At 41.4% G+C, this 26,399-nt stretch overlaps 1 protein-coding gene across 6 annotated transcripts in view; it reads right to left on the bottom strand.

The window, feature by feature from the left end:
* The window catches only part of cacna1c (calcium channel, voltage-dependent, L type, alpha 1C subunit), a 170,093-nt gene that overhangs the window by 39,057 nt on the left and 104,637 nt on the right, over positions 1 to 26,399 (bottom strand). For 3 of the 6 annotated variants that reach the window (XM_031859298.1, XM_031859302.1, XM_031859300.1), the window contains exons 8-25: positions 24,525 to 24,628; positions 18,783 to 18,870; positions 18,248 to 18,332; positions 15,275 to 15,334; positions 11,624 to 11,714; positions 8,724 to 8,750; positions 6,640 to 6,800; positions 6,470 to 6,543; positions 6,201 to 6,352; positions 5,742 to 5,943; positions 5,497 to 5,617; positions 4,994 to 5,108; positions 4,209 to 4,350; positions 4,025 to 4,094; positions 3,452 to 3,584; positions 3,140 to 3,269; positions 1,766 to 1,825; positions 1,304 to 1,410 (exon numbers count right to left, since the gene is read on the bottom strand). In XM_031859298.1, the coding sequence (XP_031715158.1) occupies positions 1,304 to 1,410; positions 1,766 to 1,825; positions 3,140 to 3,269; positions 3,452 to 3,584; positions 4,025 to 4,094; positions 4,209 to 4,350; positions 4,994 to 5,108; positions 5,497 to 5,617; positions 5,742 to 5,943; positions 6,201 to 6,352; positions 6,470 to 6,543; positions 6,640 to 6,800; positions 8,724 to 8,750; positions 11,624 to 11,714; positions 15,275 to 15,334; positions 18,248 to 18,332; positions 18,783 to 18,870; positions 24,525 to 24,628 (1,922 nt within the window). Of the gene's footprint in view, positions 1 to 1,303; positions 1,411 to 1,765; positions 1,826 to 3,139; positions 3,270 to 3,451; positions 3,585 to 4,024; positions 4,095 to 4,208; positions 4,351 to 4,993; positions 5,109 to 5,496; positions 5,618 to 5,741; positions 5,944 to 6,200; positions 6,353 to 6,469; positions 6,544 to 6,639; positions 6,801 to 8,723; positions 8,751 to 11,623; positions 11,715 to 15,274; positions 15,335 to 18,247; positions 18,333 to 18,782; positions 18,871 to 22,645; positions 22,750 to 24,524; positions 24,629 to 26,399 lie in introns of all 6 variants that reach the window. The other 3 variants (XM_031859304.1, XM_031859301.1, XM_031859303.1) reach the window with 2 other exon arrangements.

Raw genomic sequence — 26,399 nt, 5'->3', positions numbered from 1 at the left:
CTGAATGTTGTTATTTGTTTTGCAACTGCTGATTTGCATATTAAATGACTAACATCTTTATGAAGTTTTGCGTTACTTCAACGTGCACAGATACATGAATGGAAACATGGCAAGAGAGGTATACATTTAAAGTATATCCCCAGAGAGATATTAGGTAGTCACAGTACTGAAGGAAAATGTACAGTAAATACTGAGACTGGAGTAAAAAAAAAGAAATCTGTTTATAGACACCACTAAATGCAGCAACATCACAATTCATTTGACTGTAATGTTTTCAAGACGAATCCCACACACTTACTACTTTTAACAGGAAAAACCACTGAGCTTTAGCATTAAGCTGCCGTTTCTATTGCCCAGGAGAGTTCAGCTTATCCAGAAACATGACAACTGAGACATACAAATATGTCAAAGAGTAGATTACCAAACATATTAACATTCACTAGATGTGACGGGTGACTATAGCATTAGAGGACACAGGGGAACCACTCCCCCCCCAGAAAAAAAAAACAATCTCTGCATCAAAAGCAATTATGCTGACGCCTGTATAGAGATATTTTTGGTGCAAAAGCCTACCATGTGTTCGTAATAGCAAATCACCCATTTATTATCATTACAGTATAATCCCATTAAACCTTCGCCTGCTCTTAACATCAGAGATTACAACCTTATGTTTGTTTCCCTTGCTCCGAAGAAGGCTTCGAAAAAAACTCTCCAAGGCCATAGAAACACCAAATCAAAAGAGTGACAGCTTTACACAGTTAAGGTGAAGGTTTGTTAAGGGGGTTCTTAATGCGGACTAATATGGACTTACGTCGAGACGTCTAGTCTATTAAGCATTAGAGACAGAGAGTGTAGCATAGCATATTAAACATCAGAAATATCACAGCATTTCAAGGAGTTAACTGCTACGAGAAGTAGTGAACATATTTAATAAACATCACAAAGAGAAAAAAGGGGATCGGAGTAATGAAGTGTAAAATGGTTAGAGAATAGAGAGAAGTGTGAAGCATGGGGCAATTTACATTAACAAAATCGTTTTTCCTCACTTTACGACTTGGACTGGACTAGTGTCTCATGCACTCGTCATTATCTGGCAGCCTAGTCTGGTCCTTTAACGTGTAATAACACAAATGTATGTTTGATGATGTTGTAAGCTTCACTGGTGAAGTCGCTTGGAATTGCTTCCAAAAACTGTTGGTTGTATCAGTGCACACAATTTTGATTAAAATATGCCGAAGCAGCGAATGATTTAAATGGGACAACAGTATAAAACATGCATGAGCAAACATTAAATTGCACTCACTGTATTCCAGAGGAGATGAGAGACACACTGACAACCACCAGGTCCAAAATATTGAAATAGTTTCTACAGAATGAACCTTTATGGACGAAGGCCCCATAGGCTGTCATCTGTAGGGGTCAAAGTTCATGATTTAGAGTCAACTAAAGAGGCTAAATCACAGGTTAGTAGTGAACATGGGGAGCACATATGATGCATAGTGATACCGGCTGCCTTATCTTTAACACTGAGCAGGGATTTAATATTATCTGAGAGTAGGTGGTCATTGTTTTAACTTTTTTTAAAGGAGGGTTTACTGCCAAGGACACATACTTGACGTTATTTGAGTGACTATTTATTACCATCATACACGTGGAAGCTGTGTAAAAATATGTTTGGGACCTCATGAAAGTAATTCAAATGAATACTGTAGCACTTACAGATAATAAGGACCCCTTATCATACATCACAAACACTAAATACTACCTTAAGAATGATCTCTATGGTGAAGAGTCCAGTAAAGACATGGTCTGCATAGCCCAGGATCTAAAAAAGCAACAAAGGGAATCATTGTTTTTAGTTTAGAGATACCATTTCCATGATGACTAATGTACACTACACAATATCATTACAGGGATTAAAACAATGTTCAATGGCTTTCATTATGTCATCCTTTGTACTTGTTATAATACTAACCCGAAGACAAAATTGTGACCGAGGTTGTGCAACATGTTCCAAGGCTGAATGAATTCGGCAACCTTTAGAACTTAACTCAATGAAAAGCGACCCGGCATTCTTGCCAATTTTAGATTCGACCAGTAACAAAAGAACTGCGTAAAGGTCTACGCTTCCATGGAATCGTTTACATGGTTAACAACAAAGAGAGAAACAGGAGGAAGTGCAGTTTTCCGGGGGTTAAGGCTGAACTTATGGTCAGCTGTAGCATCGTCCTGGATGACTCCACAACACGCTGAAATAATAACGCTGAGGTTCAGGTCCAAGGATAATGAATTCCGATTGGACTAAAATAGACATAGAAAACAGAGCGGCATCTGAAAAACAGGATGTATAATTTCATTAAGGTTTCAGAGTAAGTTCCATTGAGGTAGACTAATATCCAGCCGCCTATTCCATAACCAAGGAAAATACAATAAAGCAGATCTTTATTAGCTCCGAGGGGGTCTTGCTCACTGAGAGAATGAAAATACACAAACACACATACAGCACACACAGAGCTCAGGCTTTACATTAGACTTGAGCTCACAAATTACCCCCATAAACACTAAACAACATTAATACATAAGCAATATGGTGATGCTCTGTACCTGCAGTGAGGACATTGTCTCCATGGATACAAATAGTAGATGTTTTGACATTTAACAGTTTGTCCTAAGGCAGAGTACACAGTCTCAGCTGCTGTATGCAAATCAATATATGCCACTACAATTTATACAGTCTTGGTTAAATGTGGAATAGTAAAAAATAAAACATTTCAACCATATTTCTTGGCTGCATGTGATAATGTTAAGTTGCCAGCCTGGCTCAATAAAAAAAAAAAAATAGAGTTCAATTGACAAGACAAAGCTTAACAGGCGTTTCACATCTTCTTAACATGAAGTTAATCGTGGTTACAGTACTCTGGAAGAAATCTCATTAAGTGTAACAGACCGGTCACAATAAGCTTTGGTTCCTCTATATGTTGCTGTCGGCTATAATCCCTTTAGTACAGAATGAATGTGTGGGCAACTAATGATGACTACGATGTTTGCCTCTGTCTGTGCCTTAATGTATAGTCGGCCTAATATGTGTTTATGCCGTATTTATACTTTAATACAGGTTTTTTTATAGTGTGTGTGTTACCTGGTTTCTGAAGGAGTCATTCTTGACCGGGTCCTCTGCTGCCAGACTGATGCTGCTGAGCAGGATGAAGAAGAGGATGAGGTTGGTGAAGATGTTGTGGTTGACGATCTTATGGCAAAGAACCCTGAATCTAACAAACAAAGTGAGAAAAACACATTTGAGTCACTTGTTACGACAATAACAGGACATTTTATAGGATCAGATAGAGAAGGGAACAAATAGGATGGAAAAATACAGGGAGAGACAGACAGATTAGATAAAAACAGAAGAAAGGGGGGAAGAAATGAAGGTTAGGCATAAGTGTCCTCTTACTTGTTGGTGTGACTGAAGACGAAGAAAGCGCGAGCCTCGGGCATGGGAATGGCCTTCTCCTTCAGCTGAATGTCGGAGAGCGGCCTCGGCCTCGGGCCCACTGGCATCTCTGGCTCTTCGTCGTCATCGTCTCCTGATGAGAGGGAGGAAAAAGTGAATAGTTAAAGTAAATAGGAGGAAATTAAATGCTGACAATAAGTGGAGCTTGGCTTAAAGTATATGTGCCTTAGCAGAAAGTCACACAAAGGAACATCTGCAACCTGTTGACACTGATATTAAGCAATGCATTAAAGGTTGCTGGACCTAAGATATCACCAGCCAGCCATGCCAGAAAGGAAGGTTCCAGAAGTGAAAATCCCATTTATATTCTGAATCGAGAGTATTATTATTAGCCGTAATGTCGTAAACATCCAAGCTGCCACGAACTAAGAGATTGTGATCCGATTCTGCATTCTCCTGTAAAAGCCACAAGTCTGTAGGACAGCAACCTTGTTTTAAAAAAAACATTTTAATCTGGATTTAATCTAATCATTCCTCCATAAACACATTACATCGCTTTGGTTTGTGGGTTACCTATGTAATCATTGGCAGGGTATGGGTTCTTCTCTTCACTCTCATCTCCACAGTAGTCATCCATGGTAATCTGCAGAGACACAGAGCATTGTATTTATTTACCAACTCATTCATTTATCTGACAACACACACACACTTGTCTTTCTTGAGGTGTGTGTGTGTGTGTGTGTGTGTGTGTGTGTACCTTAGTAGCAGTGTTTGTCTCTCCATCAGAGGTGATGGACTTCAGCTCTATCTTCTCCTTCTTCTTCTTCTTCTTCTCCTTCTTCTTCTCCTCCTCCAGAGGCGGCTTCTCGTTGGCATGACGTTTCTCTGGACTGGCCAACCTGGAGAACAAGGGAGGAAAAGAAGATCAGCATCTTTCCCCTTCTCTTAACCCGAGCCCCGTGTTAATCCGTGGATGTGTATCAAATCACATCTAAATTAACTAAATAAATAAACACTTAGATTTTCAATGATGGGGAGTATTTCAATCACAGTGCTGTTATAATCACAGTCAAACACAGAGTGCGCACTCAAGTGGTTGTTTTCCATCACACTTGTTTTTAGCAGATCAATACAGGCTGCAACCAAAAAGGAGACATTTAATGATTTGTGCCACTGAGGGGGACACTATCATCCTCCGCTGCTCTAAAATCTCACATTACCATTGCTGACAAATTACCTTTTGTACTGAATGAGGCGCTAAAATTACCCAATAAAATTGGTTTAGACAAAAAAGCAAAGCAGACAAATGTCAGCCTGTCTCTAAAACATAATAATATGTTCATATTCTAATTGTTAAGCATTTTTAGTACTTCGATTTCGAGGCTCCAGTATCCGCATCCGTAAATGTCTCTCGGCATAATTGCCTTGAGGTTGGGAGAACTCTCTCACTCCCTCTCTCTCATCCAACCATTTGTTTCTGATGTTTGTCAGACTTATCGTCAGCTAACTGTCGACCTGTCTTTCTTCCTCTTTCTCCTTTACCTGGCAAGTTTTTTCCTCTCCTTCTCCTCTTCCTCCTCTTTCTGGGCGGATGTCAGGCTCTCGGCGTCTGCCAGATTGTCGACAGCAATGGCCAAGAAGACATTCAGTAAGATATCTGTTCAGAGGGTTGAAGCTAAGGATGTTGCTGACCCACCAGATCATGTGTGTGGTTGGTGGATAATTAGTAATCTTTCTGCATCTGAAAGACACTGAACTGCTCGAGTAGAGATACTAAGTGAGGGCTTCATGAGTGATATCATGCAAAACAGACCCTTCCCTCCTGCTTCCACATCCTAAATAGGGGTAAGATTTAATTCAAATCACAACCAGACCCAATGTTATGTGGTTGATAGGATGCAATTTAACAGAATCAGAAAACAAGCTCCAGACTTTTGATTTTTTGATTCTTGTCATCACTCATCACCCCTCCACCTCTCTTCAGATCCACTTCATATAGGCTGTCATCTAGCTACTTTATGTTGGGCTCTGTTGAGGCAGGATACAGTTTCCGCAGATGAAGAGGATGATGAAGTAGATGCAGACCAGCATGCCGGGGAAAGACGGTCCACCGTACGCCATGATACCATCGTACATCACAGAGTTCCAGTCCTCTCCCGTTAGGATCTGTGGAGAAAGAAAGAAATTGAATTCAAATCTTGAGAAAATCAGTCATCATTTTATACACACAAGCTGAGAATAGAAGACAGAAACACAAGATGCAGACCAGAAACATTTGCAGTATCATTACCTGAAACACGGTGAGCAGAGACTGGGGAAAGTTGTCAAAGGTGCTGCGTCTGGTCTCGTCGAAGTTGAATTTCCCCCCAAACAGCTGCATGCCGAGCAGGGAGAAGATGATGATGAAGAGGAAGAGCAGGAGCAGCAGGGAAGCAATGGAGCGAACAGAGTTTAGAAGGGAGGCCACCAGGTTGGATAGGGAGTTCCAGTATCTGTGGGAGAGACATCCGGTTAACATGTGTGCATGCACACAAACAGAAGTACATACAGATGTAAAAGAAGATAACTAAACATTTATCCGTCATAAACACACTACATACTTGAATATGTTTGACATTTTATTTGTTTCCTTTCTTATGAGCATCCCGAGGACATTTGGCAAGACAATAGTTGCAAATGTTAATGTTGTGTGTGTGGAAGGGCAACGGGATACTCAATAATCGTCGAAATTCAAAACGTCTAAACTAACCTGGTTATTTTGAAGATTCTCAGCAAGCGTACGCAGCGCAACACAGAGATGCCGAGAGGAGACATGACCTTGGTTTCCACCAGAATGGTCTCAAGAATTCCTCCACATACTACGAAGCTGTCGAAGCGATTGAAGAGCGAAACAAAGTACGCCTGTGGAGAGTTTGGAGAGATTTAAGGGAGCAAATACTTGAGACGGGAGTTTACATTTCTCTTGACAAACAATTCAATATTTTCCCATGCAACTCATTTTGAGGAAAAATAACCGACCTGCAGACCCAGACTGTACATCTTCAACAGCATCTCACCAGTGAAGAGTGCTAGCAACACCTTGTTGGCTATGTCTGAGGAGGAGGAAAGACAGGAGAGTAAGAAAAGAGGAAAGAGGAAAGGGGTTGGAAAGAGGAAACAAGGGAAGAATAAAACGTGTGCTCACGTACCTTGTACATCTGTTAACCACTGAGGCTGCTGGTGATGTTCAGAGGCGATGGTCAGAGTGTTGAGGAAAACCAGGAAGATGACCAGCCAATAGAAAACCTGCGATTTGACCCCTGCCCGGCACTTCCTCCTACACAGCCTGTTCCACCTCCGAGAGTATCGACTGAGGAGGAAGAAGCAGAGATTGAGAGATGGGGAGGTGAGTAGGGAAGGGAGAGAGGAGAGGTGGGGAAAAAGGAGGGACGTGGGAAAGAGAGCAGAGAAGCAGACGAGGGAGGAAAAAAAAGAGGAGAGGCCCATGAGAGAAGAGAGAAGGGAAAAAACGAAAGAATGATCAAAAGAAACAAACAGGGGATGAGAGAGAAGAAAAAGAAAGAGTCAATTAGTCTGTCTACAAAGTAGTGATGACATCATCCCTTGGCCGGTGGTAGTCTCTTGTTGAGCTGTGGAGCAGTTAGTCATCCTCAAAGACATTTCACACCAAGAAAAAGCCAGTAGGATGAGCTTTGTTGCAGAATGAGAGACGCACCATTTGAGGCAATAAAAGGAACGCTTATTCTTATGAAATGATTGAAGGGACAAATTGAAATTGAAATATGTCACACCGTGATTCACACTTGAAGGGAAATGCCTGCTTCAAATGAAGAAGTGGTTCATTTTAGCATAAAAAAAAAAAAGAAAAATGATTTTGTTTTAGAAAATTCAAGATGTTGTTCGGTGTTGTTATGTACACAAGGTCTTTTGCACTTTTCCTGCCCACTACTGTTAAAAAATAGTTTCTGGTAATTGCCAGCTTCACACCTCTCACTCACTCACCTACACTGATGTACCGGTGATCGTACAACTGAAATACGTCCAGACACGTGGCAAACAGTAGCGTGTAATTACAAGAAAATCTATCAGGAAATCTATCAGACCAATCAGCTTTTATTCATAACAACTAAATGAATCCAGACCATAACTGCCCTAATCAATCATCTGTCTCTTTCTGTTGTGGGTGTCTATTGATTATTCACCCTTAAGCCCTTCCTCCACAACAACAGACACGGTTGCAAGGAGATGTCACAGCTCACCAGGAAGTGTTATTCTTCCTTGTCTATACAAAATGTATGTTTCACCAGAGTGTGTATAAGCTATTTAGAGTCATGTATGGCACACAGCGGCTTCTCCACGATGCACACACTGAATGTTACACGAGACACAACTCACAACACAAGCGGACATGCATTCTTACAGAAAAAGACATTTCTAATGTCTATGATTGTTATTTGAGGAAACGTTTTGTGTAGCCTTACAAAACAACCCGTGTTACAGTCATTTTTTTCATAATAACATGTACAACAACTGTCCCTGATAGGAATAAATAGACCTCATTCATATTTTAGAAAATGACCCAATTTCCTTTAATGAATATTTTCAAAATTTTGGAAAAGACACTAATTTTGCTTTCATGCAGAGAGTTAGATGAGAAGATTAAATCCACTCTTATATCTGCCTGTTATATATGAAGCTACAGCCAGCACCCAGTTAGCTTAGCTTAGAGTGGAAAAAAGGTGGACAAAGCCAACCTGGCTCTGTCCAAAGGTAAACAAAATTGTTAAGGTGCCCAGCCAAGAAATAGCCTTGCCAATAACCTCCCTTGAACCATAACTTGACATTTTTAAGCGTTTTATTTGTACGGATTAAACAAAAGGAGATAAATCATGTTAATTAGTGAACTTTAGCAGTGCTGGTAGGCTGGTCTTGTTAACTTAGCCAGGCTAGCTGTTTACCCCCGCTTCCAGTAAGCTAAGCTAACTGGCTGTAGATTGGTATTTACCATACAGACATGAGAGTAGTATTTATCTTCTCGTCTAACTCTTTGCAAGAAAGAAACTATTTTCTAAAAGTAGAACTATTCCTTTACAGAGCAAAGCTCTCTCTATCTCTCTCTCTCTGTCAGTTTGTCTGTGTTTCTTTTGCACACACACACACACACACACACTCACACACACACACACACACACACACACACACACATCCAGCGACCACAGCAGTAGAGACATTAGAGCAGGTGAATTGAAAGACTATGATAACATGTACTAACCTGAACTTGGATTTGGAGATCCTATTTCTGGAACACAGAAAACAGAATGGATTATACACACACACACACATAACACACACAGACAGGTAGACAACATGAAAGGGGTGATTTGAAAGTGATATTTGCCTGAGCAAATATGTTGCTTCAACAACTTAGTGTGGGTCCAGAATGTCCTGCCTTTTTCTAAATGCAGTTACTTTACATCACCAAACAAATTTCAAACAATAGTTCAGAGGTGGAGGGGAACTACACGAATTAAGCATCAAAGCTGACAGTCTTGTATTTTTTCTGCAGAACTGAATGAACATCAGTAATTCACCCACTTTCCTTTTGAGCAAATCACCCCAAGAACGTATACATACATACAGTGGAATCCAGTCAAAAGAAAAAAATATGCTACAAGTTTGGATTTCCTCCAATCAGTCCTGGTGTGAAAAAACACAATGCATAAATAGAAAAATGTCTGTTGATTGTTCACCACTGTAACAGCAAAAGGCACATACATAAAGTACTGAGGACAAGAGATTATGGAAGACATTGTCTCTGAGAGGAGAGAAGAGAAGAGAAGAGAAGAGAAGAGGAGAGGAGAGGAGAGAACAGAAGAGAAGAAGAGAAGAGGAGAAGAGAGAAGAGAACAGGACAGAAATTCCCACGGTGGAAATTTGACACATATCTGCTGTAATGTTTGAGTAACCTGATCTGACCACGGGGCAACATTATAGGCTGACGCTCTTCTCTCAGCCAAAGGTTGTTCAATGAATCAAAAGAGAACTCAGTACTATCACATACTGTAATGAGCTTTAAGGGACTTGTTGTGAGCAACTGTGCACCGATGTTGTTTGTAAAAGCAGATGACCCGCTGACTGACTGAAGCAATGAAATGACTCACTGACTGACTCCACGATAGAATAGAATGACTGACTGGATGGATATGGAGGCTGACAGCACACGCGTCTCTTCTCTCTATGTGTCCGTCTCGATTATGGAGATCAGCGGGCGTCGAAGTAGCTCCTACCCCGAGGTCTGTCTCCATAGCAATGTGGAGAAGATCTGACACACACTGAACGTCTCCAGATTTATCTCCTAATAGTGTGAGCACATGCCCCGAGACAGACTTGTTGCAGTCTCACAGAGGAAGGATGAGGGCTCGTATTTCTTGGCAAGGTTCACTATTCGTTCGGTTTAGGACGGTCTGTGAAAGCAACTTATTTAAGTCAGACTATTGCAGGTGCAAACTCTGAAGCTCTATTGTGGTTCATAAAAAAGGAGATCGATGCTGAGTGTAGACCTACATTATCATTATTAATGCATATTTTTGGGGTTTGGAATGTTGATTGGACAAAAAAAAACATTTGAAGATGTCGACTAAGCTTCTGGGAAATTATAATTTTTCACTGTCATTTTATAGACAAAACGATTTACAACATGGCGCAACATATGCTTTAAATTAATGATACAAATTACTAATTTGCTGGTTTCACTATAGCTTCTATTTGTCTTTTTTATGTTTGGAGTTGTCTTGGTCTGATGGGACAAATAAACACAAACAACATAACAAAGACAAAAGTAACAGATGGACAGCAAGAGTACAGATGAACAACAGTGTGCCGTCGAAGTGTACCCACTGGCTCTACTGTGTCTCTGGTCAACAGCATTCTTGATTTCACACAGCACAGTAACTGTCTCTATTCAGTTCTACTCTATTCTGCTGCGTGCACCGCGATGCACCGTTCTGTATGTAGGTGTGTTTGCTCGTGTGTGCTGAAGTGGGCCCGCTGGGGTCACGGCTCCTGCGCGGCCTTCTGTCTAAAGAAAGAAAGCGATGCACTTGTTTGAATAATGTAAAAAATGAAAGGAGAGGGGGGGGGGAGCAGGTGCAAGTGAGTCAGCTGTTCGTGAGCTCCCACAGGGGAGGAGGAAAGCACTTTACTAACAAACACACAAAGGGGAGAGAGAAAGAGCAGAAACAGACGGAGAGAAGAAAAGGAGAATATACATGGATTAGATGAGACACGAGAGATCTTCTGCTTCTCTACGTTTTGTGTAGTCCAAACGAAGGTCAAACTTTCTTTGTACCACATGAATCAACAGACACTTTGACATCTTCTCTCATTTCTTCTTCTGTTAATGAATGTACATAATGCCTTCAGTAAAAGAACGTCTCAGAGATATTCTGTAACGAGTACTTTAAAAGAAAAGTTAAAATTCTGTGACGCTTTGATGTATGAAACCTTTTCATAATCCAACTGGAAAAACTTAAAAATACACAGTGTACTGTACAAAATATACTTTTTTTGTATGACATATTCATATTTTAATATTAAAAATGTGCCCAAAAGCAAGATTAAAAACATTCAAATTTTCAGCAATGAAAAAAAAAGACCTAGCAACTAGAACCAACGTCAGACTGCAATGGTGTTGTTAAGTTGTAGTGTACTAGAAAAAAGAATAAGGCACGGCGGTTTAGTGTGGGATTAATTCCTCTTAGCCCGACCTCCGTTTCATCAAGGTCACAGATTTTTTTGGGGGGAAAGGAGTAATTTCATTAGCTGTGAAAAAAAAAAAAGACCTCCGGAAACAGCAACTCGGTTTAGCTGCCTCCTCAGATCCACCATGGTTATGGTTCTCCCTGTCAAGTTTTTCTGTTTAGAGTATGATGACAACCCACCGTCGCTCTGCTCTCCTCTAACCAGTGAGCTTGACGAGACAGAGGTCTGGCTTTGTGAGATCACTGAAAGGCAGAGTCACTTGTACCATGGCAAACGTTCAAGCGCTAACACAGGAAAGATGCTTGATAGAGTTCATCCTTGAGATTGACAGAAGGTGACCGAGTGAGAGAGAGATAGCTGAGCGATAGAAGGATGAGAAGAGGTGTGTATGAGAGAGGGTGAGGTACTTACGCTAGCCGGGTACAGCAGGTCTCCCCCTCCACGTCTCCCCCGGGGGCGTTGTCTGTGTTGACTGATTCATTCTCACTCGCTGGCATGCTCACTGAGGGATGGAAAGGAGCCCGAGAAAAAGAGGTGACAGATATAGAACGAAAGACAGAAAAAAAGAGAGAGAGAGAGAGACAACGCTGAATTAACAGGCCAGGTCAAAAGGGCTGTACAATCAATCTCGCGCCGTTTTTTTACTGTAATGCTGTAAACCTTGAGCTGAAATCATTGTGGACCCCGAAATGTCCGTCAACTTTACAAATGAATTAGTACACGCACACACACACACACACACACACACACACACTTAACAGCTACAAAGTACATCAAGACTTTTACAGGTAGATACTGAGGGCTGCACTCGATTCTGGGTCAAACACTGTTAATCAACTCATCTGATTTCTATAAGACTATAAAGCAATCTTTTATAAATCTATACAGTATATCTGCACTGATTGCCTAAACTAATTACACGCTTAGTTTCCATACCAGCAATATTTACCAGTTAGGCGTGCTGGGACACAAGCCCTGCAACAGCTATTAGGAAGGACTTTCACTTCTAAGCTGAAGGCTTGCTTAATTCCGGGTGAACTAAATCTGAACAAAACCCTTTTGTGATTTCATAGCTCAAGGAGATTGAAAGAAAAAACATGGTGGAGATTTTGGTCTTTGGTCTGCAAACCTTGTGGGGGATGTTTGAGCTTAATTGTAGCCAAGTTTTGAAAAAAAAAAAAAAAGAACTGTAATGCATTTTATTCAGGCTTCTAAACTTTAACCACGCTGTGAGAGCTTTGGCGGGATTTATGTCAACGCAAACATCTGAAAATTAGTTAATTAACTTAATCTTTTTTTGCAGTTGTATAAACAGGTAGGAAGCTCACAGAGCCCAATCTGTCTTTGTTTATAAAGCCACAAGGAGACTGCAAATGTGTCGCTCTGTCCTTATTTTAATTGTAGTGGTGGGTAAAGACGGAAGGATGCTGGGAAGGTGGAGGCAGAGACGGCTGTTGAGGAAGGACAGGAGTAACATAAATGGGCTGTTAAGGATGGAAAAGTGTTAAAGAGGAAAAAGAGGGAGAATGTTGAGTAGGGGAGGGGGTGACGGGAGCATCGAGGGAGGTATGGATGGAAGGAGAGGAACAAAAATGGGATGAATGTGGGGATGGCTGTGATACATTGCTTTTTATTGCTTCTGTCAGTCTTTGGCTGCCTGCGGGAATGAGCTGCAGCTCTTTCACTGTCACCTCAAACACTTATTGTAACACCCTCTGGGTACCTGAGTCAGACACTGATATGAATCTCAATGCATCTGGTATTACAGTAAAATATCTAGCGTTAAATAAAGCAAAACCTACTCTTGCAGAACGACTCAGCATGAAACCAAGGGACATGATGGGCACTTAAGATGAGAGGGCATTTTAAAAAAAACGGAAAATCACAATCTTGATTTTAGTACCTCAAAAATACAGAGCTCATCTTGTAACTGTGCTTTATTATCTCAGCTCCAGTATTATAAATCGCTTTCCAATAACAATTTTCCGCCCTGACATTGGCCCTCCTGCATTCCTAATGAGAATATTAATGGTGCTCCATGCAGATTTTCTAATAAGATTAAGTTCCACATAAAAAAAGAATAATATGACCATGAATAAAGATGAGTGAATTACGCAGTGCCAAACAAATAGGCAATAAAGTTAAGCAAAGAAAAGAAAGCTGGCGGCAGTCATCAAGACAATCATCATACTCAAGTCCTGAGTGTCCTAATAAAAACAAGGAAAAAAGGTTTTGACAATGACAATAAAGCACAGCTATCTTGTTGTGGGCCTACCAGGGCAGATTAACAAAGGATGTTTTTTTCTTATCATTGATTAAATACATATGAGTAAATAACATTTGCAGCATTCATAGGTTTAAGAACCTGTACATGTATATTTATATCTGTTTTTTGTTGTTGCTGTGTTTTATTTAAAGAGCGGGTTTGTAAGCACTTAGCTCACATAATACATAAAAGTAAGCTACAGTGAGTGAACAGTGTGCCTTGCCACATGCTTGGTGATGGATGAAGTCTGTGCTGCAGAGATCAGGATGGTCTCCCTGAACATTAAGGCCTCTGCTGCGAACACGCTGTATGTTCCTCAACCTCGACACATAACACCTGCTGCTACGCTACTTAGTTAAAAGCACTCGGGGCCCTCCAGTCTCTCCCGAGGCTAAAGCCTTTTCAAATATAAAACCAGCCTAGTGCCTTCTCCTCAATGGAGCTCTGAACTAGTTTAAAAACCTATTGTTAGAGTAAACCCAAAAGACTTGAGACACGGACAAGTGAAGGGAGGAACGAGCAGCATGAGAGGGAGAGACATGGAAGGAGGGAGGGAATGAGGAATACAGGCAAGGGTCACACTTTTTCCAACTCAACCGAGGGATTCATTCATTCTTAGCAATGTTGGCATGTGTGAATGAGTTAAAATATTAAATAACAGCACTGAAAATAACCAAACACCATAATGTACTGAACTGAATGATGACAAAAGTAGTCAGTACAATAGTCTTGGGAAAAAACGTGTGTGTGTGTGTGTGTGCTCATGTCAACATACTGAAAAAAGGCATAAGTCAGATATTAATTGTCCATGCCATCATCTCCATTGGCCATTTACAGATATTTCAAGCATTCCAAATGTTCCAGTACCAAACTGCCCTAAAGTGACTGTGAATTCACAGTTCAAATCCTAGACAAAGTATTCAGAACATGAGGTTTTCATGCAGTTGAAATGTAATACAATACTGTAGTATTTTGAATTTTAGTCTCTCTTTTTTCCTCACTAGGCAATTGTCATTAGGGATTATAAATAACCCTTAAGCGGCTTGTTAGCATGTAAGCACTCAACACTGATGTCAGTAAAAAGAAGTCTCTTACATGTCTACTCAACAATATGACAAGTGCTGGGAGAAACTTATAAAAAAGGCTAAAATTCAATTTTTCCCCCGCTATTTCTCTGTTATCTTTTATTTTCAGAGCTAGCGTGGCTAGCAACAGTGCAGGGGGATTTTTAGGGAAAGGAATCTGAAACAACAAAGAGAGGACTGTGACATCACAAATATTATGAATGTTTTTAGTTGTCATGCGCAGTGTGTAAACCGCACTTTAATTGTTTTCTGTGATGACATTGTCCTCTTGGGGATTTTTTCAGAAAAGTCAGGCAGATGCGAACGGTTTCCTTTCCTACGAACCTATTAAGGAAAAAGTGTGGCTGCATCTCAATACAGAAAGGATGTTTTCTCCTCCTGTGCTTATCCACTGGTTCTCGTCTTTTAGATTACACACAGTTTAAACAGCGTGAAACACGGTCAAGGTGACACACAATATTGTCTCCAGATAATATTAATGTGTATATGGCCTGGAGATTACTGTTCAGTGGAAGGTGTACAGAAGGGTCTTTAAAGTGTTGAGAGGCAGCCACTGGAAATAAGGTGCTTCCTACAAAGCAGGAGGAGAGGAGAGGGGGAGAGGACAGGGAGAGAGGAGAGGAGGTGCAGTTCACTTGCATGTCTAGAAATCACGTTTCCAGTAAATCTTTAACTAGTGTTGGACCATGCAGACAGACGCACACGCCTTACGAAGGAAAGCCGCATTTTTCTTCACGGCTCCACGCAGGGACTGAAAACGCTGGCTCTTACCTGGGGATAGAGAGCACGGCTCAGCAACACAGACAGGCACACACGCATGGATACACACAAATAGGCACTCACAGACAGCACTAACGTGGAAATGCACACAAACGGTGTATTCGAACACAAATAATCACGTGCGCTCGTTCCGGCGCTGCTGACATACACAACCTGTTGCAAAGAAACATGATTGCTTCGGCAAAAATGACATTCTCTCTTTACAGTCACACTTCAGTGCATGACTCGAGCTATTACTGTAATTCGAGATGTATTACCAGCATAACTGGCAAGAAGACATGACTGCCTGTTTCTCTCTTGTACCATTTAGACTTTCAGTCTCCGTTTCATTGCCAGACTTTTCCATCGTGTTTGAACTAAAACCTTCTCATTCTCTTCGGTAAAAAGAAGGTACAGAGCAGGATTAATTCATTGGGAGGATTCATAGTCTAGAGAGTGGAGGAAGTGAACATTCAATAGCAGGTTGTTGGGTTGTTTTCACTGAGCACTACACATAACAATACATTCGTCCATCCTTTTGTCCGTCCGCTTGGCAAACACAAAAGCTATTGTTTTCAGTCCACTTCACCCCTTCCTCTCACACTGTTTGCGTCGTAGCCTGTACAGCCGTCAGCGTGCTCCTCCATATACTGGAGGTCTATTGTTGGGTTCTGCACATTTTTCCAGTGATTCGCATACGATTGTCAAAGCGAGAGTACTAGCGATATTCTTTTGAGTGAGTCAATTAAGACAGTAGCAGAAATAAAACCGCACGTGAAGCCTGAAATCTAGCAAACATCTAGTACACCAGCATATATGCAAAGACACAGTCATACAGATAATCATACAGTTATCCATATCAATTAACCAATCACTGATCACTTCAAGCATCGTATAAGCTTTACTTATGTAAGTGGTGTTCATTGAAATATGTTTTATAACTTAGTGAAGACTTCACATCCTTCAGGCTCTCTTGGGGAGTTGTGAGGTGTTCTCTGATCACCCCCCCACACACACACAAAAAAACAATCAATATGGTGAAAGACATCTACTCTCACGAATAACAACCACACACATACTATAAATATCTGTATACCTCTATGAACACACTATTCCCATCATACAACAATGTGATTCCCCTGTAGCTGTTCATGTAAAGATGGGATTATAGATAGACAAGGGTGTGTGAGGTCTCTGTATGTGTGTGTGGTCATTAGTATGACTTGTTCAAGATGTTCTCTGTCCCAGATACCCTCCCTGTCACACACACACCTTCTCTCTATATATTTCTATCCCTCTTTTATCCCTCTGCATCTATTTTCCCTTCCATCTGTCTCTCTCCTATCCTTTCTTTTATTCTCTAAGTGTCCTGTCCATTCTTAGGACATGCGTGTGTGTGCGCGTGTGTGTGTGTGTGTGTGCTGTCTATGCAAAATGTCTGGTGCAGCAGGGACAAACTGCCCTCATTCATCTTCCCAGAGGAGAATCCATCCATCGAGGAGAGAGGGCGACAGAACAATATGGCTGAGTTGAGTTGGCCAGTGACATGATTTTCCACCTACACAAACGAGGGGGATGATTGATCTCTCTGACGGAGAACTTCTGTTCATACATCAATCATTTTGGCCGAAGTTATATCATTTAATAAAAGTAATGGACTGAATCTTGCACCTGACTGATATCCACAGCTTGACTCTTTATAGGTAAATAGTTTTTTTCTGAAGCAAATCTGTTTTATTGTATATGTTTTAAGTATAGACTTATATTGGACTCGACTGGATCAAGCGCTCACACAGTCTGTCTTGTCTAACTCGGGCTTGTCTGAACATTGCACATCATTTAAGTGATACAGTACGAAATCAAGAAACAAAGCATCTAAATATTGTGATGTGACATTTCACAAAATTGGCCCAATTGGGGGGCCACATTCTGTATTTGTTTGTTTGTTAACATATGCAAGCCACTGCTGCTGTGTTTTTGCCACTGATTGGCCCGGGGCAGTGATAACAGGTGATAACAAGGAGATTCGTTTTAGATTAGCCACAGGAGTACCGTGCCTTATTTTCATGTAAATAGGGTTGTGGTAATTCCTCGAGCTTCACTGACAGATTAGATCATCATTTATTATTTCTTTCCTCTTCCCTTGGCAGTCATTAGTGTTTCTCAGTATGAGCCACAGCTCTGCATCTTTAGTCCTCACCATTCGTTCATCATCAATGTGAGGAAGCTGAGCTCCAAGCTCTGACACAATAGTTCACAGTACATACTGTACATACTAAACAGTAAATAATAGTGCGTTGAAGTATTTTGTCAAATTCCTGCCTCTCTTCCTCACCATCCCTATCTGGAGTTCTATCTATCTTCTCTAAGACTAAACCTCCAGGTCCAAAGAGGCCAGAGTTATACCTTTCCTCCCCAGGAAATGTAGCTCAGTCCTGAGGATTTGTGGCTGCCTCTCTCTGGAGGTGTTGTGGAGAGAGACAAGGTGTTCATTTGTGTGTATACATTTCTGTCAGAGCACAAGCACACACAGTCCTAAGGGTGCATACCTACAGTGTGTGTATGTGAGTGTGTTTGCATAAGTGTGTGTGTGTGTTTGTTGTGTGTATGTGAGTGTGTGCCCAGAGGCTATTAGCTGCAGTCTGACACATTCCACTAATATCTAAACAGGTTTTAAACCTCAGGAGGGTTCTCAGCCAAAGCAAGCAGAGAATATTAACATCTTCTCAGTCTGTCAGTCACTCTGACTATGAACCACTACCATGTGATGGAGACCAAACCTTAGATTTAACGCAAACATTCTGTATGTAAACAGGATCAATCCAGCCGTGCTGTCTCACACAAAGTCTTACTCAACCCAAAACTGCCAATACCACCAAACAACAATTCATAAATCACACACGCGCACACACACACTATACTCACGGTTTCTAGGTTTATCATCGTCCATGCCCTCCTCTTCATTCTCTGGGTCAATGTCTTCAGCCTGAGTGATCCAGTCTAAATAGCCCTGTATTCACACACACACAGAAAATACTGATTGGTCAGCAGTATTGAAAGCAGTCTTCTTATCAAACAAAACTGCAGTCATCTGACATAAATTGGGAATTTTATGATTGAAAGGTTTCAGCATTGTTTACGTTTCTTGATTTTCCTGTATCAAACACCTTTAGATGATGTAAGAACATACAGTAGGTGCAACTACAACATCTTACTTATTTAAAATCGTATACTTATCTCTTTGATTTCCTCTTTTGTAAAACATGTAACTTCAGTCTCTCTGCTCTGCTTTCTATGCTTGCTGCCTTAAACTGGAGGTGTTTTTGACTTCTCTTTGACATTCATCTTGAATGTCAATCACCTTTTTTGAAAGCCTGGCAGTAATATACAGTGAATCTTAAGTGGTGAAGAATTCTACAGCCTCTTTCAGAAGGGGCCTCAGGAACAGAGAACAGCCTACCTTGAGGTCCTCCTCCAGTTGCTGTTTTTCTCTGAGTTTCTGGAAGTCACCACGTGCCTTGGCCTTCTCTCTCTCCTTGGAAAACTCTCTGGGAAGAAGGGAGCAGGATGGAGGGATGGAAGGTAGACCATGGGGAGGAGGGGGAGGGGGGGGGGGGGGGGGAGAGAGAAACCAGAAACAGGGAGGGGGAAAAAGAATCTGAAAATCTAAACTGAAGAGCTGCAAAACTAATCATGTGACAATACAACATAGAACATTGTACAGTGCTTCAGGACAGGAAGGAGGGAAAACCTGCTAAAGAGAGAAAAAGAAAGCAAATGTAAAGTGAAGAGAGAGAAGCTCTGCCAAGGAGAAAAAGGTGTTAGTATGCAAATACAGATGAAAGCACATTGGAGCCGGATTCACATCTCAATCTATCAAATGTGGCCAAAGATACATACAGTTCTGTTTATGTGTTGGTTAACATGGTAACTTCAATAAACCATGATGCACAATAAGCCGTCATATCAACACACAATGTGAAATGAGCTGCAATGGCAATTATTGGATTTTATAAAATCTCCAATACACTGTTTAACCCTGACTATTGTTTATTAGATTTACTAATCTGCAATTGGTTCTACATCAATTGGAATTGATGTAGCTGTATAATAATCATTAAGCCTGATGCACTGGTGGGAAGGTGAATTGAGACACCCCTACTGACTGACCACGTCACAACTTTAATGGTTAAGTGTTAGCTGCTGGTGAACTTTCAGCTCGAGGACCTGTACATACACTCTTACCGTAATAATAATTACATTATATGGTGTTTTGGCCTATAATATATAGACCGAAGGTGATAGTAGTCCAGATTATTTTGTAATTCATGCGGATTAGCCATCTAATTGTTGCTGTCCCAGGGGGAAACAGCGCCTCAGGTGCTCCCGAGCCTGCTGGGAGTTGTAGTTTCTACTGTCCCACCGCCGGCTCTCCTGCCAGCTGCAATGTGCTTGGTACAACCCCCGAGGGAGGGAGGGTGAGGGCATCCCTCACCAGCTGTACCACCTCAGCTTGCTCTGGTCAAATTGGAGGAGAAGTGGCTCTGCACCGAGGTCGCCCTGCATCACTGAGCTCCTCACCTTTTGTCTGCCATCTCACTCTTTCTGTCGCCACCCAGACGCTTTGGCCACAGAATGAATGAAGATATGCAGTTAAAGAGAGAGCTTTATTTTGTGCCTGAGCTATCTTCTCATATACTTTGCAATGTGTGTAAATGTAGAACACTCTATATATAGTCACTTATTATAGAGCGCTTTTTATTTTTTACTTTTTCAAGTTTCTCAGCATTTTGGAGGTGATATGGACAAAGGGAACTGAAGCAAAAATGATTTAAGACAACTAAAATCAATGTTAGGAGAGTGTGAAATATGGAAACATTATGATGAAACCCGGTGAAATTACTTCCAGGTGTCAGCACAAAAGAAAGAATTAAGGGACAGTTGATTTAACGCTGCACTTGGGGAAGGTTAAAGTCAGGTTGGAGCCAAATAATTCATTAGGATGAGAGCTGAGAGGAGCTGGGAGGCTTTGGGACCATTTGCAGTCTATTGACAAGTAAACTTTGCTGGAGCCTCCCTGCGGTGGATATTTTGAATAAGGATATCAGTGGTCAGTCGAGTCCCCTGCTCTTGGCAACTTCATACTTTCAAATAACAGCGTCCAGTTAATTGAGACTTTTTGCAGCAATGGAAGTTTCAGACTCATCCGAAGGTTCATCTGATATTCTCATTCAGATATTATGCAACTATTACATCGATTTGAATCCAACTCCCAGGAGAGCAAGACCTGGATCCATAAGAAAACTCTATAGATCGCCGTGTGCCAATTTCATTGATTTTCACAGTCCGTCTATAGTCTGGGACAGAATACAAGAGAGAGACTGTTCATGGATTGTTTGTGTGTGTGTGTGTGAAATTTAGAGGAATGATGGTAAAGATCACCCCTACAGACAGCTGACAAACACTCACACAAGACAGATCAATGAGCGTTAGGACAAACTGCTACTGCCTCGCTTGTCAGAACATTAGCAGGAGACCCAATCCTTATTGATCTGTGTTCGTGTCTGCCAGTGTGTAATATGTGTGTGTGACTGCAAAACTCAGAGGAATCACTCTCAATTTTCCCATTCTCATCATCTCATTTTTCTGTCCTAAATTACCATTGGATTCTCCTTTTTCCACTTCACTTTCTCTCTAGCCCCATTCTTTTTATTTACAGATTACATTCAAGTCCAGACAAACATGGTCACACCCGATGTTTCTGTCTCAACGCCCGTCGCTCTCCTTCTTCCTGCTTAGCCATTAGTTAGTGTGTCAATCTGAGACCCACACACTCCATGGAGGAAGCAGTTGGTAAAAGGTCAGGCCGTGTACTGTGCTGACAGCATCATTACTCAGAATTCAAACAAAGAGTCAGACAGCCAAACCCCCCCAAGCTGTTTGGACCAGATAGACCTCTATTATTTTCCCCACAATGCTGCTGTCACATCACTGTGGATTTCAAGAGTCAGATTCGGGTCAGTCAGTCAGGGGTGAGACACTTCACTCCCCTAAACCTGTTCCATACCCAAGATCCTCATGACCTGAGGCCTGTGAAGAAACCATCAAAACAAGTTGAGGATAAACCGACATGAAAGTTTTCACGCATTAGTTGTGATTTCTTATACAACAAATATTCAAAATTGTAATTAACTGCAAAGGTAAATTTTTAATGGATGTTGCCAATAATAATGATAAGCATTAAAAGGATAGTTTGGATTTGTTTGAAGTGGGGTTGGATGAATTGCTTATCTAGTCTATATTGTGTACAGTAGAAGGCAGTCGGCACGCCCCCGCTTTGGTGAATCCAAATGAATCCTTTTAAATAAAATACCAACATTTTGAAGAGAGCATCAGTTTTTAAAGTAGGTAAAGTAAGGTGACTAAAATATCTTTTGCTGCTACCCCGCCCGGTCCACAGCAGTAAAATTGCTTTGCTCCCGTGCTGGTACTCCATCTGTTACTCTAAACTAGGGGCGAACCGACCGCCACCTACTGTGTGTACCACACTGACTGTGGATAAGCACCTCATACAACCGCACTTCAAAAATATATAACTTTAAGACAAGGCCAAGCCTAACTTTTGAATATGTTCCTAAAAACTGAAAGCCTACTGCAAGCTGCAGTAGGCTGTCAATATCTTTACAGTGCTCACAAGCACAGCTGTCATTTGGTAATATTAGGCTGTGTTTACTGGGAGCCTGAGTTTATACGGCTGGCTTACGGTTCTCCTTTCTTTAAATTGAGATGACAGTGTTTTGTGCCATCCCAGCAGCACAGAGACCTAAGCACTTTATGATAGTAAGAGTGCTATTCTATGGAGGTAACACTGTAGCGTTGTGAAGAGTGTGACTTCTTTGATATAACCACTTTGAGAGGGAATATATAAAAGGTCTCTATGGCAAACATCAATTATGTCCTGTTGAAGTGTCCTAGAGCCAGATGCTGAAGTACGATTTCACTACAGTCATCAATAATGATAACTACTTACAATGTATGTGCAGTTAAATTAGTTCAGATCTGTGTATCCACAATTTGATTGTCACCGCCAGGTTGCAATTTTCCTCGTGCCACATGTGCTGGTATTACTCCTCAAACGGTACCTCTACCAGTAATATTTAAACACATCCCTGTCCATGATTTGTACACACTTGCTAAACTTAAACACCATCTACTATCAGAAGCAGAAAGTAGACAAAAACAAACAGCAAAGCTCTCTAAGAATGAAGGCATAAAGGAGAAAGAGAGAAGTTAGTCTCAAGTGACCTTTAACCTTGCCCTTACCCGCTCAATACCCCCAGAACCAAGTTTAGCACAAAGAAGGATCCGATGATGATTAAGGTGACAAAATACACCCAGGGCCACTTGTACCCTACTGCATCATTCACCTAGGTGGAGAGATGGAGGCATGGAGGAGTGGGACCAAGGAGAGGAGACAGGAAGGATGGAGGGAAGGAAGGTGGGAGGTGGATGGAAAGTAAAGATCGGAGGAAGGGAAAGGAAGGCAAGTGGAGGACATCGGTTGAGTGGACAGGTAGGAAGGAGCAGTAAGGAATGTTAGGAGAGAAGGGAGGAGGGGAAGAGGGAAGGGGTTAGATCCTTAGTGAAAGTTCTCAACAGATGGAGTCGTTTGCTTCTGCAAGATCCCTGCTGAGATTACGGTGCATTCATGGTATTAGACAGAGTCACTTATCGGGCCACATGGCAACGTATCTAACCGAATGTGTGTAACTTGGAATTGAAGGTTGCAAGTTTAAAAACAGTTTGATTGACTTCAGTTCCACTCAAAGCAGCTCGTTTCACTGTGGAGAGAAGACATTTTAGTTAGCATCTTTAACAGACCGTGCAGCAAGACTCCCACGGATTGGACATCAGTACTGTCCTCAAAACAATGATACTCCCTCTCATTAATAATAAAAAGCCAGAAGAGTTAAGTCTTAGTTTGATGGTTGTAGGTGTAACTTATTATTACTATTATTGTCATTGTAGTGATCATACATTATTTTAAAACACTGATGATCTATGATTTTTCTCTGGCAAGTGTAATGCTTTTATGAACACTTACAAAAAATGATATTCTCTATTCAGTGCAGCCTTCCATCCTATAATTTCCATCTTTAATGCCATGTTTCTTTCAGACTTCACTCTGTCCTTAAAATCACCTTTTTTGCCTCTTGTGTTTTCCCTGTTGTGCAAGTTTTTTTTTTTAGGTTCCACCTCCACGGCTGACCTGAGGGGTGAATTATTAATACCCCAGTGTGTCCCTACAGGCCGGGTGGTGCTTGTACTAAAACAGCGTGACTTGGCAGAGCGGGGTAAAGCACCACCTAGATTGCCTGCTGGAGCAGCATTTATTGAAAAAAAACAAACAAACAAACACACAGAAATCACACGCGCCACGTGCCTCTACACAAATATGCACACACTGCACATACACAAACAATGTACGCAGATGCATGCTAATCTGCACGTGAGACAAACACGTATGTAAACCTAGAAACATGTATACACACAAGATTAAATACAGTTGGGTATTTGGAGGAGGAAGAGCGTCTCTTAAAACTGAACCTGGACTGAACAAAAACTCCTAACTTGACTATGAGAAAGACGGACAAACATGAGAAAGCTGCTTGTTTGTGTAATTAAACAAAAGAAGAGAGTCCAGCCAGTCTGGATGACTTGTGTATGCGTGTGTCCACCTGTCCATCACAGACAGGTTGTGACGGCATGTGGTCCCTTGAGGTTCAACTGACATGAACATAACGGATGCTTCTTCAGCGTGTATGCATGTGTGCGTTCGTGTGTTTCTCTCAGGCTTGTGAAAAAGGATTGATTCAGTGGAACAGAAAGGAGAGAGAGCGGGAGACTTCTGCTCAGTTCAGTGACCGCCAAGTTCATGTCTCCTCATCTGTAGACGACGAAGACGTATAGCTCTACTTTTACTGGTGGACTAAGGCTGCTGGTATCACCCTCCTCTTATTTATTCTGTGTACCACTATACTCCCTAAAAATCAACCATAAGTTGCACTCTAGATGTCTGGTCCAGGGAGTCTTGTTGCATGGTCATTTATTACATCTAAAAACACTATGTACAGTACAGCCACATCACAAACAACACACAGACAAACATCTGTACACACATGACAACAGCACAACCTCTTACCCGCTCAACACCCCCAGAACGAGATTGAGAACGAAAAAGGAGCCGAAGATGACGAGAGAGACAAAATAGACCCATGGCAGCTCATAGCCCATAGCATCCTGCATCTGAGAGAGACAAGAGACATAGGAGAGAAGGAGACGGAGAGAAGAGGGGGATTAACAGGGAGAGGGTTGGTGGGGAGGACGATAGAGGACAGATAAAGATGGGATGGGAGGAAGAGAGGAATGAGGACAATGGTGAAGGAAGAAGAAAAGTGGGGGAAAAGGTTTGATAAGATTGACATCGAGAGAATAAAGGGGGGCAGTGGAGGTCAAGGACAGAAAGAGTGTTATAGAGGGAAGAGATGACAGGCCGGAAACAGAAAAGAGCAGTGCATATTAAACAAGAGCAGTAGAAAGACCTGGCCAAGCAAGAGTGGCAGTATCGTATGATTAAGTGTGTGTGTAAAGCCTTTCGTCTGCTTGTTGGAGAACGGGTACTTGATGAACACATGAAACAACACTTAACTGCTTTTGTAGCTCGATGACATTTCTTAGCTCTTTTTCAAAGTCTGTGTTGTTTACAAAGTTACACGATCCCTTAAAGGGGCAGTGTGTACTGTGTGTAAGTATTGCAACCAACTGAGGTTATTATACACAAAAGAAAACAATTAATAATATTACATTCTATTTCTGCCAATAGATAAGACGATAAGAAAAAAGTTAGGAGCAAATGTTTCCCAGCTCCTTCAATTAAAGAGCTGTCACTTTAACATGGAGACATGTTGGACACCAAGGGAGATAAGCAGAGGAGAGAGACAGAAAGTTCATTGCTACAAACAGCAGCAGATGTTGGATGTCATTAATCTATTTTCCCCCGAAAATGTGAGAAAATTAAATCTATGTAAATTTCTGTCCCAAACTTAATGAAAGGCTTGGTGTTGTCTAAATGTTTTCCATAATAATTGATACTCCAAACAAATAGGTCCCATTCATTATAAAGACAGCTGGATATACAAGCGCTCTCACAACAAGTGAATTGTACAATTTAACAGTTGTGATGTTTTGTGTGTGTGTGTGTGTGTGTGTGTGTGAGTGTGTGTGTGCAGAAGGTTGCAGCAGACAGCATGGTTGCAGGAGGGGTGAAGAGCTAGTAAGCTATCTGCTCCATGTGTATACATACACTGAGAGACAAACACTCGCACACACATGCACACGCATATCTGCTTGTATGTATAGTAAAATCCCAAACTCACACGCACAAAATTGGTCAATTCTGACAGTTACATGTCACAAAACTGAGAATAGGTCAGCTAAAAACAATCAACCTTTCAGCAAACTTCTTTACCAGGCCAACTGTTAATTCCATTACTTTTGTGATCCTTAAGACGTTTAGAGGAGATCACAGGACAACTCTGCTTAATGTTTGAGAAATCACACAGGTACATGTTAATGTAATTTAAGGTGGGGCTTCATGACTTCATCGGGGGAAATCAACAATATGATCTGTGTGTAAAGCCAAACCTCCGTCCAGAGGTCTAAATCAAAAGCTTTCTCAGGAAGGCACACGTGGGAGTTTGATCGAACCTTCCCTAACATTGATTAACAGCACGGACTAATCAATTGGTATATTTAGCAGGGCTGCTGGCCATTTACTCAGGAAGGGATAGTTATTGTGTGTTCATAAGCCTTGTTGGCTGTACGTGTGAGTGTGTGTGTCTCTGTGTGTGCGTTTTCACTTGACACTAGGATCAAGCATCAGGATTCTACACACGTTCCAAATGAATCAGTGCCTTCAATTACACAGTATATTGTCTGCATCAATTCAGCTCGAGATATGAGCTAACACGCACACACACACACACACACACACACACACACACACACACAATCTGTT

This window comes from Anarrhichthys ocellatus, unplaced genomic scaffold, assembly GCF_004355925.1.
Source record: "Anarrhichthys ocellatus isolate YVR2014 unplaced genomic scaffold, GSC_Weel_1.0 scaffold21, whole genome shotgun sequence".
Lineage (NCBI taxonomy): Eukaryota > Metazoa > Chordata > Actinopteri > Perciformes > Anarhichadidae > Anarrhichthys > Anarrhichthys ocellatus.
This window is presented reverse-complemented; position numbering and strand designations above follow the sequence as displayed.